Source organism: Hemiscyllium ocellatum, chromosome 1 (assembly GCF_020745735.1).
Source record: "Hemiscyllium ocellatum isolate sHemOce1 chromosome 1, sHemOce1.pat.X.cur, whole genome shotgun sequence".
Taxonomy (NCBI): Eukaryota; Metazoa; Chordata; class Chondrichthyes; order Orectolobiformes; family Hemiscylliidae; genus Hemiscyllium; species Hemiscyllium ocellatum.
The window spans coordinates 41,767,779-41,783,025 of record NC_083401.1 but is presented as its reverse complement, the minus strand read 5'-3'; the positions used below and the strand labels follow the sequence as shown (position 1 = coordinate 41,783,025).

Sequence of the window (15,247 nt, the reverse complement as noted above, 5' to 3'; positions counted from 1 at the left end):
AGGCCATCATCTCCCTGAGGAGAAAGTGAGGACTGCAGATGCTGGAGATCAGAGTTGAAAATGTGTTGCAGGAAAAGCGCAGCAGGTCAGGCAGCATCCAAGGAGCAGGGGAATCGACGTTTCGGGCATGAGCCCTTCTTCAGGAATGTTGCTTTTCCAGCAACACATTTTCAGCCATCATCTCCTCAAATATACTATTCACCAAATGGATATTTAGACTTATGTTTTATAAATTAATTGAACAATCTCTACCACAACTACATATAACCCGATACCTCCAACATTTTCTTGGGACATTGGGAGACTCAGAAACCAGTCATAACAAACTCAGCGATAAGTGCTAGCCGAGCTAGCAATGCTTTTTTTTTGCCATGAATGTTGTCTTTATATCTATGTATGAATACCTTGCAAAGCTATACAAGCCTTCCATTATCTCCAATAATAAGACCATAAGGCAATAAGACATAGGAGTGAAAGTAAGGCCATTCATCACATCAAGTCCACTCCACCATTCAATCAATGTCAGATGGGCATTTCAACGTCATTTACCCGCACTCTTCCCTTAACCTTTTATTACTTGCGAGATTAAAAATTTATCAATCTCTGCCTTGAAGACATTCAACGTCCGGCCTCCACTGCGCACCGTGGCAGTGAATTCTGCAGGCCCACCACTCTCTGGCTGAAGAAATGTCTCCTCATTTCCGTTTTAAATTGACGCCCTCTAATTCTAAGGTCCTAGTATCCCTGAAGGAAACAAATTCCCAGCATCCACCCTACAATAAAACATCCAGGCTTACTGTCAGGCATACTGAAGAATAGGTCACAGTCTCATATTTGCAACAGTATACATTGCTGCAAGTCCTTCTTGTCTTACAACTGACACCTATCCTTCAATGTGCATATAGTGGAACAGCAACCACAAACTGGCATTTCTCAGGGCATAGAGATAGCACAGCTGACGTTTCGTTTTGTGTACATGTGCATATTCCCACATCTGTGGGTGTGTAAGTACCAACCTACACAGCTTACCCATCCTTAGTCACATTCCCAATACTTTTCCCAATGCCCAATATAACTCAGCATATTATCATTGTTCAACATGACACCATCACACACAGGAAAGCCTTCAAATGCTTCAAAGCATTTTATTCACTAAGATCAAAAGTGAACAATTACCAAACAATCAGAAGCTGCACTTGTCTTTTAGAACAGAAATGGATTGCTTGCCTTTCAAGAACTAATGGATTTACAGTAAATGAATAATCGGTGCATCCAGCTCTCATCTACTGGAATCAGATATCAATTACGTCATACATAGAAATAAAAATAGGGACAGCAGTAGTCCCTCAAGCTTACTCCCCAATTCATTCTGACCATCCAACTCAGTAGCCTGTTCCCATGTTTCCCCCATATGTTTTGATCCCTTTTAAGTGCTATATCCAATTCCTTGAAATCATACAATGTTTTGGCCTTGACTGCTTTCTGTGGTATTGAATTCCACAGGCTCACCGCTCTCTCCGAGTGACGAAATATCTCCTCATCTCATTCCTAAATGGCTCACTCCATATCCATGGACTGTGACCTCTGGTTCTGGACTCTCCCACCATTGGGACCACCCTCCCTGCAACTGTCCTGTCTAGTCCTATTAAATCCTGTCTGTCATGTAGTGCCCAATACTGCTCCACTTTTATCAGGCAGACATTGATGTCCCTCCTGTTCAATATCTTCATCTTCTGTGTCAGAAGATAAGCTTCTGCCTCTCTTAGCTTGTCAGTCCCTATCTCATCTCCTCTTTGCCTGCTCCAGTTGTGCAGAGCACAGCATGCTAGGATTCTGTGGCATGCTCTGTCCAAAATATACTGCAAGACCCACCTCGATTGATCCAAGGAGAAGAACTTCATTTCCAGGAAGCCAACTATCTGCTCCACCCAGGCCCTGTGTGAAGAATGGGCTGCATTACCTTCACACTTGGCCTCAGTCAAGATTTTCTGTTTTTCTTCTCTTCACTTTTTTTTCTTCTCTCATTTATTATTTTGACTTGCCTCTTGCTGAGTTTGGTCCCAGTGTGGGACCTGGCTGCATCGGTGAGGTGGGCCCGAAGCAGACTCATGGCGGCAGCGGAGTCACGGTTGGGCCAGTGCAGTACCCGACAGTATTGGTGGCATCTGCATTGCAAGGTCCAGGGAGGACTCATAGTGGCGAGGGCATCAGTGAAGGTGAGATAACGCCAGACAGTGGCAATGTTCATTCCAGCGGTGGGAGTTCAGCAAAGGGGGCCCATGTCCCATGATGGAGCACTTAGCAATAAGGACTGTAAAGTTGGACATTTCCTTTATTTATTCACTTTCTGCCTTTATATTCGATGTTTTGGTTTATTTTACTATGTTTTAAGATGGCACTGGAGAGTGGCCACACCATACAACATTTTTTGCTGTATTTTGTAACAAGATACACGTGACCATAAATAAATCAACTAAGTCAGTCAGAGGCAATGTAACCGAATCATCAGCATTGGCCACTGTCCCTGTCCCCCAGTAACCAGACTTGTAAGACATCCAACCCTTAAATTAAGCAGCAACATGACAGCTCTCAAGGATATAGGCATCGTGGAAGCTCCTCGGGTGCTTGGTTCAGATTTCTTAAGATGTGGTCCTGATGATCAAAGATCACTTACAGATTGAAGAACTTTTTATTGATGAACTCAGCTGCATAATGATATGGTGCTGTCAGTGTGTAATATGGACAGTCTTTATCACCCTGCACATGGGGGCTGCCAATGTTACATTGCCAAAGCCTACTGCCCTTGCTGCAACACTGATCTCATCACAGGGAAACAAGATGAAGCAGAGTGATCTGCCACAAATCAGATTGCACAACAGTCCTAATACATTTGTTGATCAAGGATTGAGAGAACCCACATAGCTCCCCAGTGGCTCCTTAGAAAGGGCCAGTTCAATAAAATGTCAGTGCAGCTGTTGCCTTGACAGCCACTGGGACAGGATGGTCACTCGCCCCTTCACGTCATCAAACCCACTCCAGAAGCTGGCATAGGGCAGTCACTTTACCCCAGGTCACCCTCAGTCTATGCTGATAATGCCCTTCACAAATCTAGAAGAAAAGGCATCAAGGACATTAGACTCTGGCCTCCTCTATCTCCTGCACATCCTGAGGGGATCTTAATCTGTGACCTCTTCATGTGGAGACTGTTTGGCATCTATTTGCTGTTGGTCCTGGACATTCAGATACATCTGTTTCTTTCTCCACTACTCTGGGCCTTTATTACATTACAGGAGCAACAACAATAATCCCTAACTGTGGCTGAATCCCTTAGTGCACACATGCATCCCTGCATGAGAAACATAGGAAACTGTACATGTTCTCAGCAATGTAAGCAGTCAGTATTCACTTCACTCATAACTGATGGCTTAGCACAGTACTCCGTACATGGGATATGGAGCATTCCAACAGGTGGGGTTGTGGAATACCTCAACATGACAGTTTATGTTGGACCTTATTCTGATTAATGCAGCACCTGCCACATCGCAAAGTGACAGGAAGAAATTTCAAGAGTCTCAGGCCTGTCCTAAAAACATCACATTATCCTAGAAAGCTGTCATTGCCTGTAAGAGGGAAGTAGATAAGAATAGTTGGTGCTTGTTTTTGACCAGTGCAAATTAGATGTGCCTAAGGGTCTTTTTCTGTGCTACAGACATCAGTGACTCTGTGAGCATGTTGGAGAATATTTATATTTCAAGGCGATAGAGAATCAATTCCTTGGCCTGTACAGCCTGTGAAATCTTTGATTATCTCTGTGCTGTAAAGTATCTGATTTGAACATATTTGTGAGGGCCTTTACTGTCCATGAAAAGTGGCTCAGCTGACTAAAAGAAAACCTCCATCTGGTTAAAATAGAATACTTCAAGAAGATAATGGTTTCATGAACAAGTTATACAGCCACAGAGATGCATTGCTGAGAAACAGACCCTTCGGCCCAACTCGTCCGTACTGACCAGATATCCTAAACTAATCTAGTCCTATTTGCCAGCACTTGTCCCATATCCCTTTGACCCCTTCCTATTCATGTTCACATCCAGATGTCTTTTCTCACCGAGTTTTAGTTTATTCATTCATGGGATGCCCCAGCCAGTGTTTGTTGCCCATCCCTAACCGCCCAGAGGGCAGTTAAGAGTGGACTGGCACCGCCATGGGTATGGAGTCACGTGTGTATGCCAGACCAGGTTTATTCACCAATCATCATCAGATGGGCATGAAATTATTTATTGAATGTTTAAATTGAGACTAAAACACCCTTTTAAAATAAAGTCAAAGTACTAGAGATGCTGGAGATCTGAATTAAAAACTAAAGTGTAAGAGAAACACAGAAGAACTGTGCAGACAGAAACAGTGTTAACATCTTGAATCAGTGTGAGTTTATCAGAGCTGAAAGGAGATGGAAAAGTAGGGTTTTTTAATGCTGTTGACAAAAGAGGAGGAGGAGGACCAAATAGAACAAATGGAAACAGTGCCCCAGAGCTAAAGGTGTGTTATTGGTAGTAGAGGAGAGATTCAAATGAAGAGTATGTGTTCACATTAATAGCAGAAAAGAGGTCAGCTCTGCTCAGAACAATCACATGTAAATAAGACATAGGATGAGGGGAGGGCAAATCAAAATGAATGATACATGTTCAAGGTCTGAAGTTATTGAACACAATGCTGAATACAAAGGCAGGAACGTGCCTAAGCTGAAAATAAAGTGCCATTCATCCAACTTGCATTGGGTTTCAAACAGCAGACCTGGAACAGAAATGTTAACGTGAAAGCAAGATGGTTTATTGAAATGGCAAAAAACTGGAAGGTCGGGATAATTCTTGTGGATAGAACAGGGATATTTTGCAAAGCATTTGGTTATATCAATGTAGATGAGACCGCACTGTGAGTAGTGAATACAATAGACTTGATTGAAAGAAGCACAAGTAAACCCTACTTCACCTGAATGGTGTGTGTGGGGTCTTGGACAAAGAAGAGGGAGCAAGTGAAAGAGCAACTGTTGGATCCTTCTGTGATCTCACAGGAAGATACTACAGGAGAATATCGAGGGGTTTCAGTGACAGAGGAACGGACCAGAGTGTTGTAGAGGGAATGGTCCCTTTGGGATGCTGATAAGAGAGGACAGGGGTCAATGTGTCTGGTGTGCCCTTTTTTAAATGTGGTTGTTGGTTTTGCATCTTCACACTCTTCGCTTGGAAAATAGTATGAAACTCAGGAACTGATTAAAGATTTCACGGACTTTGACGTGAATACTGTTTTGCCTGAGATTCCATCGGAGGCAGCTTCGACGATGAGGTGGCCTCTGCCCCAGCCCACCATCCAGCGTACTGAGATTCCTTACAGTGGCTTTTGTGATGTCTTCCTTCACAGAATCAGCAATGAGGTGCGTCCTTGGGGCACCTTCAGGATTCTGTGGAAGCTTGCGGCCTGAGATTGCGATGACTCAGAAAGGATAATCTGATTCTGAACAGGCCCTGTATTCCAGTGGTCTGGTGTGGCAATCTTGCAATGGCACTGTCTTTTCCTGAACCCAGGAGCCGGGAATTGAACTAAATGGAGTTTGTCTTAACTTCTTTTATTTTTTTCTTATGTATGCCTTCTGTTGTTCATATAAGCACTGTGATATGGCAATATAAACACTTTTCACTTTTTTTTTGTAAAAAGTACAAGTGACAATAAATGACTATTCTATTCTATTCCTTCCAGGGCAGTAAACGTTGTATATCCAAGCAAGTAAATTCATTAGTCCCAGTCTTTCTGATGAGGAGAGGATTACCTATGCTTATTAGATAAATGTACCCTGTTGGATATCAAATCAGAATTCAAGATTTGAACTCTTGTCACAATTCTATGATACTGTCTACAGCCCATCCTTCAGCTTACAGATGAAAATTCAGCCCTTAAGTTGTAAAACGATTGTAACAAAAACAATCCAAAATTGAACAAATAACAAGCATTTACCTAATAAAATATAAACAAAACTGAGAGCTCTACACTTCACACTGATCCCCTATAAATTGCTTCAAGTTAAACACCAGCATGTGAGATATCGAATGTGACCCATGCAAATCTGCTCCTTGCTGATGATATTGCATCGCAGGAATAATCTACTGGAGATGGTGCTCAGTAAAGCCCACCATACGGTTTCCTATCACACATGTAGACACTTCAATGGGGAGAAAGGTCTTCCCTGTATTCTAAATAAATCCCATTAAAGACAGCCAACGTTGTTGCTTACCTTAAGATCTCCTTTTCCCAACTTACACTGTAGGCTCACAAAGCAGCCCCCATACTGAAGCATTCCCCAAAAAATCAAAATGTCAAACATATTAGGCATTGCTGATAGCTCCCTCTATAACTCAAAAGTCACAGTGATACCTAATGTTAGTTGTGATAGTTAATTAGTTCAAAAGCTCTATTTGAAATCAGTTCTTGATAACATTTGTTTAATGTAGTTTATTATCTGAATAACTATTAACTGGTGAATAGGCAGAACTCATTTAAATATTTGCAACCCATGAAGCTTCTCAGACAACATGTTTCATTCCACTCAGTGAATAAATAATGTGGACATTTCTATGCAATGCACTTTCGCAGGTAATGTGGTGCACTGTGTTGATTCAATCTGTCCTAGTCTGTTTCACATCCTTGTCTAGGTGCTGCATTGAATGATTTATGAAGTATACTGCAGGATACAGTGTGAATTCTTATTATATTCAATGCCTTGATGAAAAATTACGATGCTATGGCACACCAAATACTCTTAAAAGTTCAGTCTTGTTTTATTGCAATACAGGGTACTCATTTTTTGCCCCTTGAATGGAAATTATTGTTACTGTCTTGTAAGATGCTTGCAGGAATACAAAGATTTAATTATTATTACTTTCCTAGCTATAATGTGAACATAAAGAAATGTGGAATGAGCAGAAACCAGTAAGTCAGGCAAGATGGTTCTGAAAGTTTAACATATTATATGAATGTAACAGAACATGGATAGCTGTGGTGGTGGAGGAGGGGGGTCACTTTTACAAATCACAGGTGAGTGATGATGTGACAGAGCAGATTTTATGCCCAGAGAATGTACAAAATTCATCTCACTGAATTCAGTGAAAGAGAAGCTGAATAAGTGTTGTAAAGGTTAGGCAAGCGGTTCTTCTAAGTTACTGCATAGTTATTGAAGTTGACAATGTTTCCAGTGATCTATCAGGTTAAAACTCCCAGACTGTGTCCTTTCTGTCTTGTAATAAACTCCCCCAAAACCAGAATAAAGTCAACATCAAATTCACAATAAATTATCTCTAAGGCAACTCTGTTTAGAATCAATCAATTTTTAGCATCACCTTGAATGGTGATGGAAATACAAACACCATCCTGAGTTTTTAGGCACATTTCTGAGAAAAGGGAAGCAATTTTTAAAAACCGGAAATATACAGCATATCACACAGTATCTGAAACGTGGCTTTTTTTTTCTTCTAGATTCTGATGAAAGAAGAATGAATTACTTGGAAAGCCCCTGTATCACGTTTCTCAGGAAGTTTCAAATCACAATATCCAGGCTTGGGCTGACAAGTAACATTCGTGCCACACAAATGCCAGTCAATGACCCCCCTCTTGATATTCAATGGCATTATCATCACTGAGTTCACTGGATTTTGTGGTCATTTGCAAGATGGCAGCATTTGCCATTGACATTAAATAAACCTCCATACAAGCCTATATTGTGGTCTTCTGGTAGCAAGAAGCTGGCTTCCTTTGAGGGTAGATTCTCTCTTGGCCCGGGGTTGGAGTGAAGCTCAGCCGAGCAGGTTAGGGGGGTGAATAAAGCAGGCAATTGTGGTGTGACCTACAGTGACTGTAGCACAAAAAGTATATGAAGGAAGACGAAGGCATTGGAAAATCACAAATTTAAAATGACATTAGAAAATTACACTTTTGGTCAACATAATTGGTTTGATTAAAAGTGTAAACATTTTTGAAGGAACAATGATTTGTTCTGATAAAGCATTTGAAAGTGATACTTTATGTCCGATAGTTAATTCTAAAAAGATATTATTTTCACTTTTAAACAAACTTAAACAGATCTTTAGCAGTGAACAAAGAAATCCATTTTAAATCTGAAAATCTCCTGGTCCTCCTCTATGTATTCTTGAATAGAGAGAAGGTCTCTTATGTCTGAAAATACAGAAACCTTTCAGCCATGATTGAATGGCAGAGCAGACTTGATGGGTTGAATGGTCTAATTTCTGCTCTTATGTCTTATGGTCTTTGAGTATTCAGAAGGGTGGTTGAAAGTAGTTAGAAAATACTCTGCTTCAGTTTTAACATACAAAATAGGTATTGGTGATACAATGAAGTTTAAGGAAGAAGTGCTAATAGGTGGGTCAAAACTCTTCAATCACTGAAATAACAGATGAAGAACTGTACAGGATACATTGGGGTGTGCAGATGCAAGTGCAAGATTGAGGCAAGATTACGGAGGGATTTCTAAACATAGATAAGGTCATTAGGCATAAATTATCCTCCCTGGAGATGGTGAGAAGGGGAAATGAATAGATGAGTAGGTCCGATAGAGGTGATCTCTCCATTCTTGCCACCTGATCGATCAAAGGGGGGCAGGGTGGTGAGGTGGGGATAGATGGAGACAGGTAGAGGACGCAGCCTGTTTTGTCGACAGGAGGAATGAATCCGGTTTGTGGCGAGAAGGAAGGGTCAGTCAGAGGAATGGAAGGGAGGGGGGAGGGGCTGGGAAGGGAGTCGGGGGAAGGGAAGGGAGATCATTTGCATTTGGAAAACTCAATGTTGAGTCCTCCAGGATGGACTACCCCTCCTTCCACCCAGTATCCTGCAAGAACTCCATCCCATTCTTCCAATTCCTCCACCTCAGCCTCATCTGCTCGCATGGGGAGACATTCTACCCCCAAGCATCCCAGATATTCACCTATTTTTAACAACGTACTTTCTCCCCCTCTGTCATCCAGACAGCCCTCCACCACACCACATAGAACATAGAACATAGAAAAATACAGCGCAGTACAGGCCCTTCAGCCCTCAATGTTGCGCCGATCCAAGCCCACCTAACCTACATTAGCCCACTTTCCTCCATATGCCTATCCAATGCCCGTTTAAATGCCCATAAAGAGGGAGAGTCCACCACTGTTACTGGCAGGGCATTCCATGAACTCACGACTCGCTGAGTAAAGAATCTACCCCTAAAATCTGTTCTATACCTACCATTCCTTAATTTAAAGCTATGCCCCCTCATAATATCTGACTCCATATGTAGAAAAAGGTTCTCATGGTCAACCCTATCTAAACCCCTAATCATCTTGTACACCTCTACCAAGTCACCCCTAAACCTTCTTTTCTCCAATGAAAACAGCCCTAAATGAAAACCACCTCCATTCCCTGTTCCACTGCTTTAACCCCACACCCTCCAAACACAATAAAGATAGGGACCCTTTGTCCTCACCTACCACTCCACCAGGACTCAACACTGAGTTCTCCAATTTCAAAGAACTTTCCTTCCCATCACCTGACTCCCTTCCCAGCTCCTCCCCCTCTTTTCAATTCCTCTGACTCTTCCTTCCAGCCACCAACTGGATTTGTTCCTCCCTTTGACCAACCAGGTCATACCCTCTACCTGTCTTCTCCTATCCCCATTTCACCTCCCTGCACCACCCCCCCCCACCCCCAGTCCTGAAGAAGGGTTACACCCGAAACATTGACTTCTCCACCTCCTGATGCTGCTGGCTTGCTGTATTCTTCCAGCCTCCTGCTGGTCTACCTTGGAATCCAGTATCTGCAGTTTTTTTTGGGTCTGTAACCTCATCAATTAAGGTCACTTTACAGCCTCCACTCACCATCAGCTCAAATACCTGCCTTCCCAGCAGGCAGGAAAGGTAGACAGTTTGTCAAACCACATGCACCTGTGGATTGAAGGTGGTGGGGATAATTAGGGGGCAATTAGAGGCACAGGTAAGGGGCAAGGAGTGGCCTCTGACAGCCACCCCCTGCCCTTGCTTTCAATTCCCTCCGCACACTTCCCTACCCTGACACTTCTCTCCAAATTTCTGCTACCCTGTGACAAGAAGATGGGTTTTTTTAGATTAGATTACTTACCGCGTGGAAACAGGCTCTTCGGTCCAACAAGTCCACACCGAGCTGCTGAAGCGCACCCACCCAGAGCTGATTGATAAGTCTGGCTTACTTGTTAATTGGCCGGTGGGGGGAGGGTGGGGGGTGATGTACCAATCACCACCTAACACATTCAGCTCATGCTTTAAATTCAGAAAAGATCTGCAAGAAGGTTGCCAGAGCTGGATGGTTTGAGATATAAGGAAAGGCTGAATAGTCTGGGGCTATTTTCCCTGGAGCCTCGGAAGCTAAAGGGTGACCTTATAGAACATTATAAAATCATGGGGGGCTTGGATGGGGTGAATAGCCAAGATCTTTTCCACAAGGTGGAACAGTCCAAATCTAGAGGGCATAGGTTTAAGGTGAGAGGGGAAAGATATAAACGGAACCTAAGATGTAACTTTTTCACACAGAGGGTGATGCATTGTATGGAATGAGCTGCCAGAGGAAGTAGTAGAGGTTAGTACAATTACAACATTTTTTAGGTATCTGAATGGCTATATGAACAGGAAGCATTTAGAGAGATATGGGCCAAATACTGGCAAATGGGACTAGATTAATTTAGGATGCCTGGTCAACATGGATGATTTGGACTGAAGGGTCTGTTTCCATGCTGTATAGCTCTATGATTCTAAAAGGAAAGCGAAAGTCACATCAACTTAATTGACCAGTTAAGGAAACAGGGAGCTAGTGGAGGTTAGTAGGAGCAAGTGATGAATAAGGGATAAAGATGGGTATTGTGGCAGAAGTGAAAGTAGGCTGCAAGGGCTGTTAACAGATAGGATATGGATTGCGGAGCTCAGCACAGGGTTAAAAACAACATTGATATTTGCATGCCCGGAGGGTCAGTTTGTGTGCAATAGCCAGAATGGAAATTTCAGTCGTCTATTTATGCAGGAGCTGAATAAAATGGCTTCAGTTTTCCAATATTCAATTGAGATGACCTGATTAATTGAAATTGGATGGGTGTACTAATAATACAGATGTGGTTGTGTAACTGAGGCTGGCAGTGATGGTTAGGAATAGAGTCTTGGAATACGCAGAGTTGACTGTGGGGTCGGCCAAGTAATTATTATTATGTGTATGAGGACCCCCACAGGGATACATAGAAGCTGAAGCAGAGACAATGATGATGGATATAGCAATTGATCATGGAAAACGGGTCAATGAGTGATAGTATACTATGACTGCAATCACAGAGGATTGAATTTATAATTTAAAATTTATGGTTTACAAGGTCAGGTTGGCAGAGCAGAAACCAGACTTTTTGGGAAATGTTGGGATCACAAAGCAATATGGCAGTAATAGACTTGCATATCTTTGAGGAGGAAGGTTAGATTAAGCATTGATAGCTGGAAAGTGTACAGCAACTGTACCATCTCATTTAAAAACCTTGGAAGACGCTGATTAGTAGGGATCCCCCTACCCAATCCATTGGGATATGCCTGTAAATGTTACTGAGCAATCCCAGGAATTACAACCAGTATATTTGCTGTAATTCTAAGCAGAGATCTTACTGCTAACTGCTGCCATGAGTCCCATGCTGTGGTTTTAAGGAGCAATTATAACAGTATTGTCCGACAGGGAGGAAGTACATTTTTCTAAATCTGAAGTCAGTTAAAGGTCTACAGATTCCTGGTAAGGAGCAGTAAGATACTGCAACAATTATTTGACATTTCTTTTGAGATACTGAATAACCCGTGCTAATTATTAAACTGACCCCATGCCTGAGATTTGGGACATGGTCAACATCCTCTTTTGGTTATGGACATGTACTTATTCCTCTGCACATCTAGTAGAGGAGCAGGAGACCTAGAAGTTCAGGCCCAGTATATCACTAGAGTGTTTAGTTATGCTGAACATGTGTTGCTGGAAAAGCGCAGCAGGTCAGGCAGCATCCAAGGAGCAGGAGAATCGACATAACAGTCCATCTTCCGCAACTACACTGGCACCACCCCCCACCTTTTCCTCTGCTACATTGATAACTGTATCGGTACTGCTTCGTGCTCCCACGAGGAGGTTGAACAGTTCATCCACGTTACCAACACCTTCCACCCCGACCTCAAATTTACCTGGACCATCTCAGACTCCTCCCTCCCCTTCCTAGACCTTTCCATTTCTATCTCGGGCGACCGAATCAACACGGACATTTACTATAAACCGACCAACTCCCACAGCTACCAAGACTACACCTCCTCCCACCCTGCCCCCTGTAAAAACGCCATCCCATATTCCCAATTCCTTCATCTCCACTGCATCTGCTCCCAGGTGGACCAGTTCCAATACCATACAACCCAGATGGCCTCCTTCTTCAAAGACTGCAATTTCCCCCAGACGTGATCGATGATACCCTCCACCGCATCTCCTCCACTTCCCGCTCCTCCGCCCTTGAGCCCCGGGGCTCCAATTGCCACCAGGACAGAGCCCCACTGGTCCTCACCTGTTACCCCACCAACCTCCATGTACATCGTATTATCCGTCGTCATTTCCACCACCTCCCAACGGACCCCACCACCAGAGATATATTTCCCTCCCCTCCCCTATCAGTGTTCCGAAAAGACCACTCCCTCCGTGACTCCCTCGTCAGGTCCACACCCCCCACCAACCCAACCTCCACTCCCGGCACCTACCCCTGCAACCGCAAGAAATGCAAAACTTGCACCCACACCTCCCCCCTTACTTCCCTCCAAGGCCCCAAGGGATCCTTCCATGTCCACCACAAATTCACCTGCACCTCCACACACATCATTTACTGCATCCGCTGCACTCGATGTGGCCTCCTCTATATTGGGGAGACAGGCCGCCTACTTGCGGAACGTTTCAGAGAACACCTCTGGGACACCCGGACCAACCAACCCAACCACCCCGTGGCTCAACACTTCAACTCCCCCTCCCACTCCACCAAGGACATGCAGGTCCTTGAACTCCTCCATCGCCAGACCATAGCAACACGACGGCTGGAGGAAGAGCACCTCATCTTCCGCCTAGGAACCCTCCAACTACAAGGGATGAACTCAGATTTCTCCAGTTTCCTCATTTCCCCTCCCCCCACCTTGTCTCAGTCAAATCCCTCAAACTCAGCACCGCCTTCCTAACCTGCAATTTTCTTCCTGACCTCTCCGCCCCCACCCCACTCCGGCCTATCACCCTCACCTTGACCTCCTTCCACTTATCGCATTTCCAATGTCCCTCCCCCAAGTCCTTCCTCCCTACCTTTTATCTTAGCCTGCTGGACACACTTTCCTCATTCCTGAAGAAGGGCTCATGCCCGAAACGTCGATTCTCCTGTTCCTTGGATGCTGCCTAACCTGCTGCGCTTTTCCAGCAACACATTTTCAGCTCTGATCTCCAGCATCTGCAGTCCTCACTTTCTCCTAGAGTGTTTAGTTATGGACAATGTCATACTGGAGACCAGATGCTGGAGACCAGAATTGAAAAATGTGGTGCTGGAAAAACACAGCAGGCCAGGCAGCATCCGAGGAGCAGGAATCCTGAAGAAGGGCTTATGCCCGAAACGTCGATTCTCCTGCTCCTTGGATGCTGCCTGGCCTGCTGTGTTTTTCCAGCACCACATTTTTCAACAATGTCATACTGTGCTGTTACAATCAAGGAATGCTGGCACTTTAGCTCCCTGATGAAGGGATCCTGCCCAAAATGTCGATTTTCCTGCTCCTCGGATGTTGCCTGACCTGCTGTGCATTTCTAGCACCACTCTAATCTTGACTTTAGCTTCCTCATTTGAATGAGTCTCTGAATGTAAACAAAACCAGCTTGCAGATCTACATTTTTGCCTTAAGGGAGGTTTTTTTGCATTTCAAGCTACACAAGGTGCTAGTCCCATTCATTTTGTTATAAGCAATCAATGTAAAAGCAACATTCAGCACATCTTCAGGTACTTACTGCTGCCCAGTCCTTCTGAGTATAAAATCAAGACATTTGGACACAAATGTTTATTTTTATACTATCTGCAGGTAGATTGTAGTTTCCTCCCCTAGTGACTGAATTTAGCAGCTGACAGTGGTGGATAATTCAACACTAAGTTAAACCAATGAGTTTTAATGTAGCTTACTTACTTTGTGTGAATAATGCGGGTCCACAATTCTTGCCAATCCAAAGTCACCAATTTTCAACACAAGATCTTCAGTGTTGATAAAGATATTTGCTGGCTTTAGATCTCTGTGTAGTATATTAGCTGAGTGAATATACTTGAGTCCGCGAAGTAGCTGATACATAAAAAGCTTAGCGTGTTCCTCTGAGAGGGGGCCCTGCTCCAAAAGGCGAGCAAGGTCTGTGTCCATGTGTTCTTGGACTATGTAGACCACACTCAACCTCCAGATATCACGAGGTATTTCTCTTCCTTTGGGGCCAAGAACTTCAAAAACCTTTACAATGTTATCATGATCCAATCGACGGATGATTTTGATCTCTCGTAGAGCATGTTTGATACTTCTGGAGTCACTAATAATGATCTTCTTCACTGCAACCTTACGGTAGCTTTGGCTGTCAATTGCTGCAAAAACCAACCCGTTGGCACCATATCCCAAAGGTTTCAACTCAATGTAACGAGCACCTAGATCAAACCCATGGGCATGGGTGATGCAGTCAAACTTTTCTGCCATTGCCCTAGTCAATTAATCTCTCAGGGCACTGCTTACTATTTTTCTTCTACTCATCCAGAAGCCTTGAGTAGTACTTGAATTTATTTTTTCAAAGCTTACTGATATGAAATGACAGAGCTCCCAGGGTTTTGCTGAAGAGGTCTATCCTTCAGTTGGCATGCCTTATAGACACATTCCACAGATGTTCTATATCTGCTTGGATTTCCACGAAGGTCTGTAGCGACACAGGCAGAAATGCAGTCATCCTGTTCGACAGTAGTTCAACTGCTGCTCTTCACAGTTCATTGAGATTTTTATTGCCATTTGTTTCTGCCAATATTACGTAAACAGTTTGGCTTTGTTCCACACCAAGACTCCTCCTGAAAGAAAGAATAAGATTTACAAATATAGGAAATCTCCAGAAACCAGGCAATAAAGATTATGTGCACAATTCTCTAACTACACCA

General features: G+C 43.5%; 1 protein-coding gene across 1 annotated transcript in view; it reads right to left on the bottom strand.

The window, feature by feature from the left end:
- Positions 1-14,801, bottom strand: part of LOC132818229 (mitogen-activated protein kinase 4-like) — a 51,871-nt gene extending 37,070 nt beyond the window's left edge. Inside the window, exon 1 of the mRNA XM_060829012.1 lies at positions 14,256-14,801. Within this exon, the coding sequence (XP_060684995.1) occupies positions 14,256-14,801 (546 nt within the window). The remainder of the gene's footprint in view (positions 1-14,255) is intronic.
- Between the last annotated feature and the right edge of the window lie 446 nt (positions 14,802-15,247).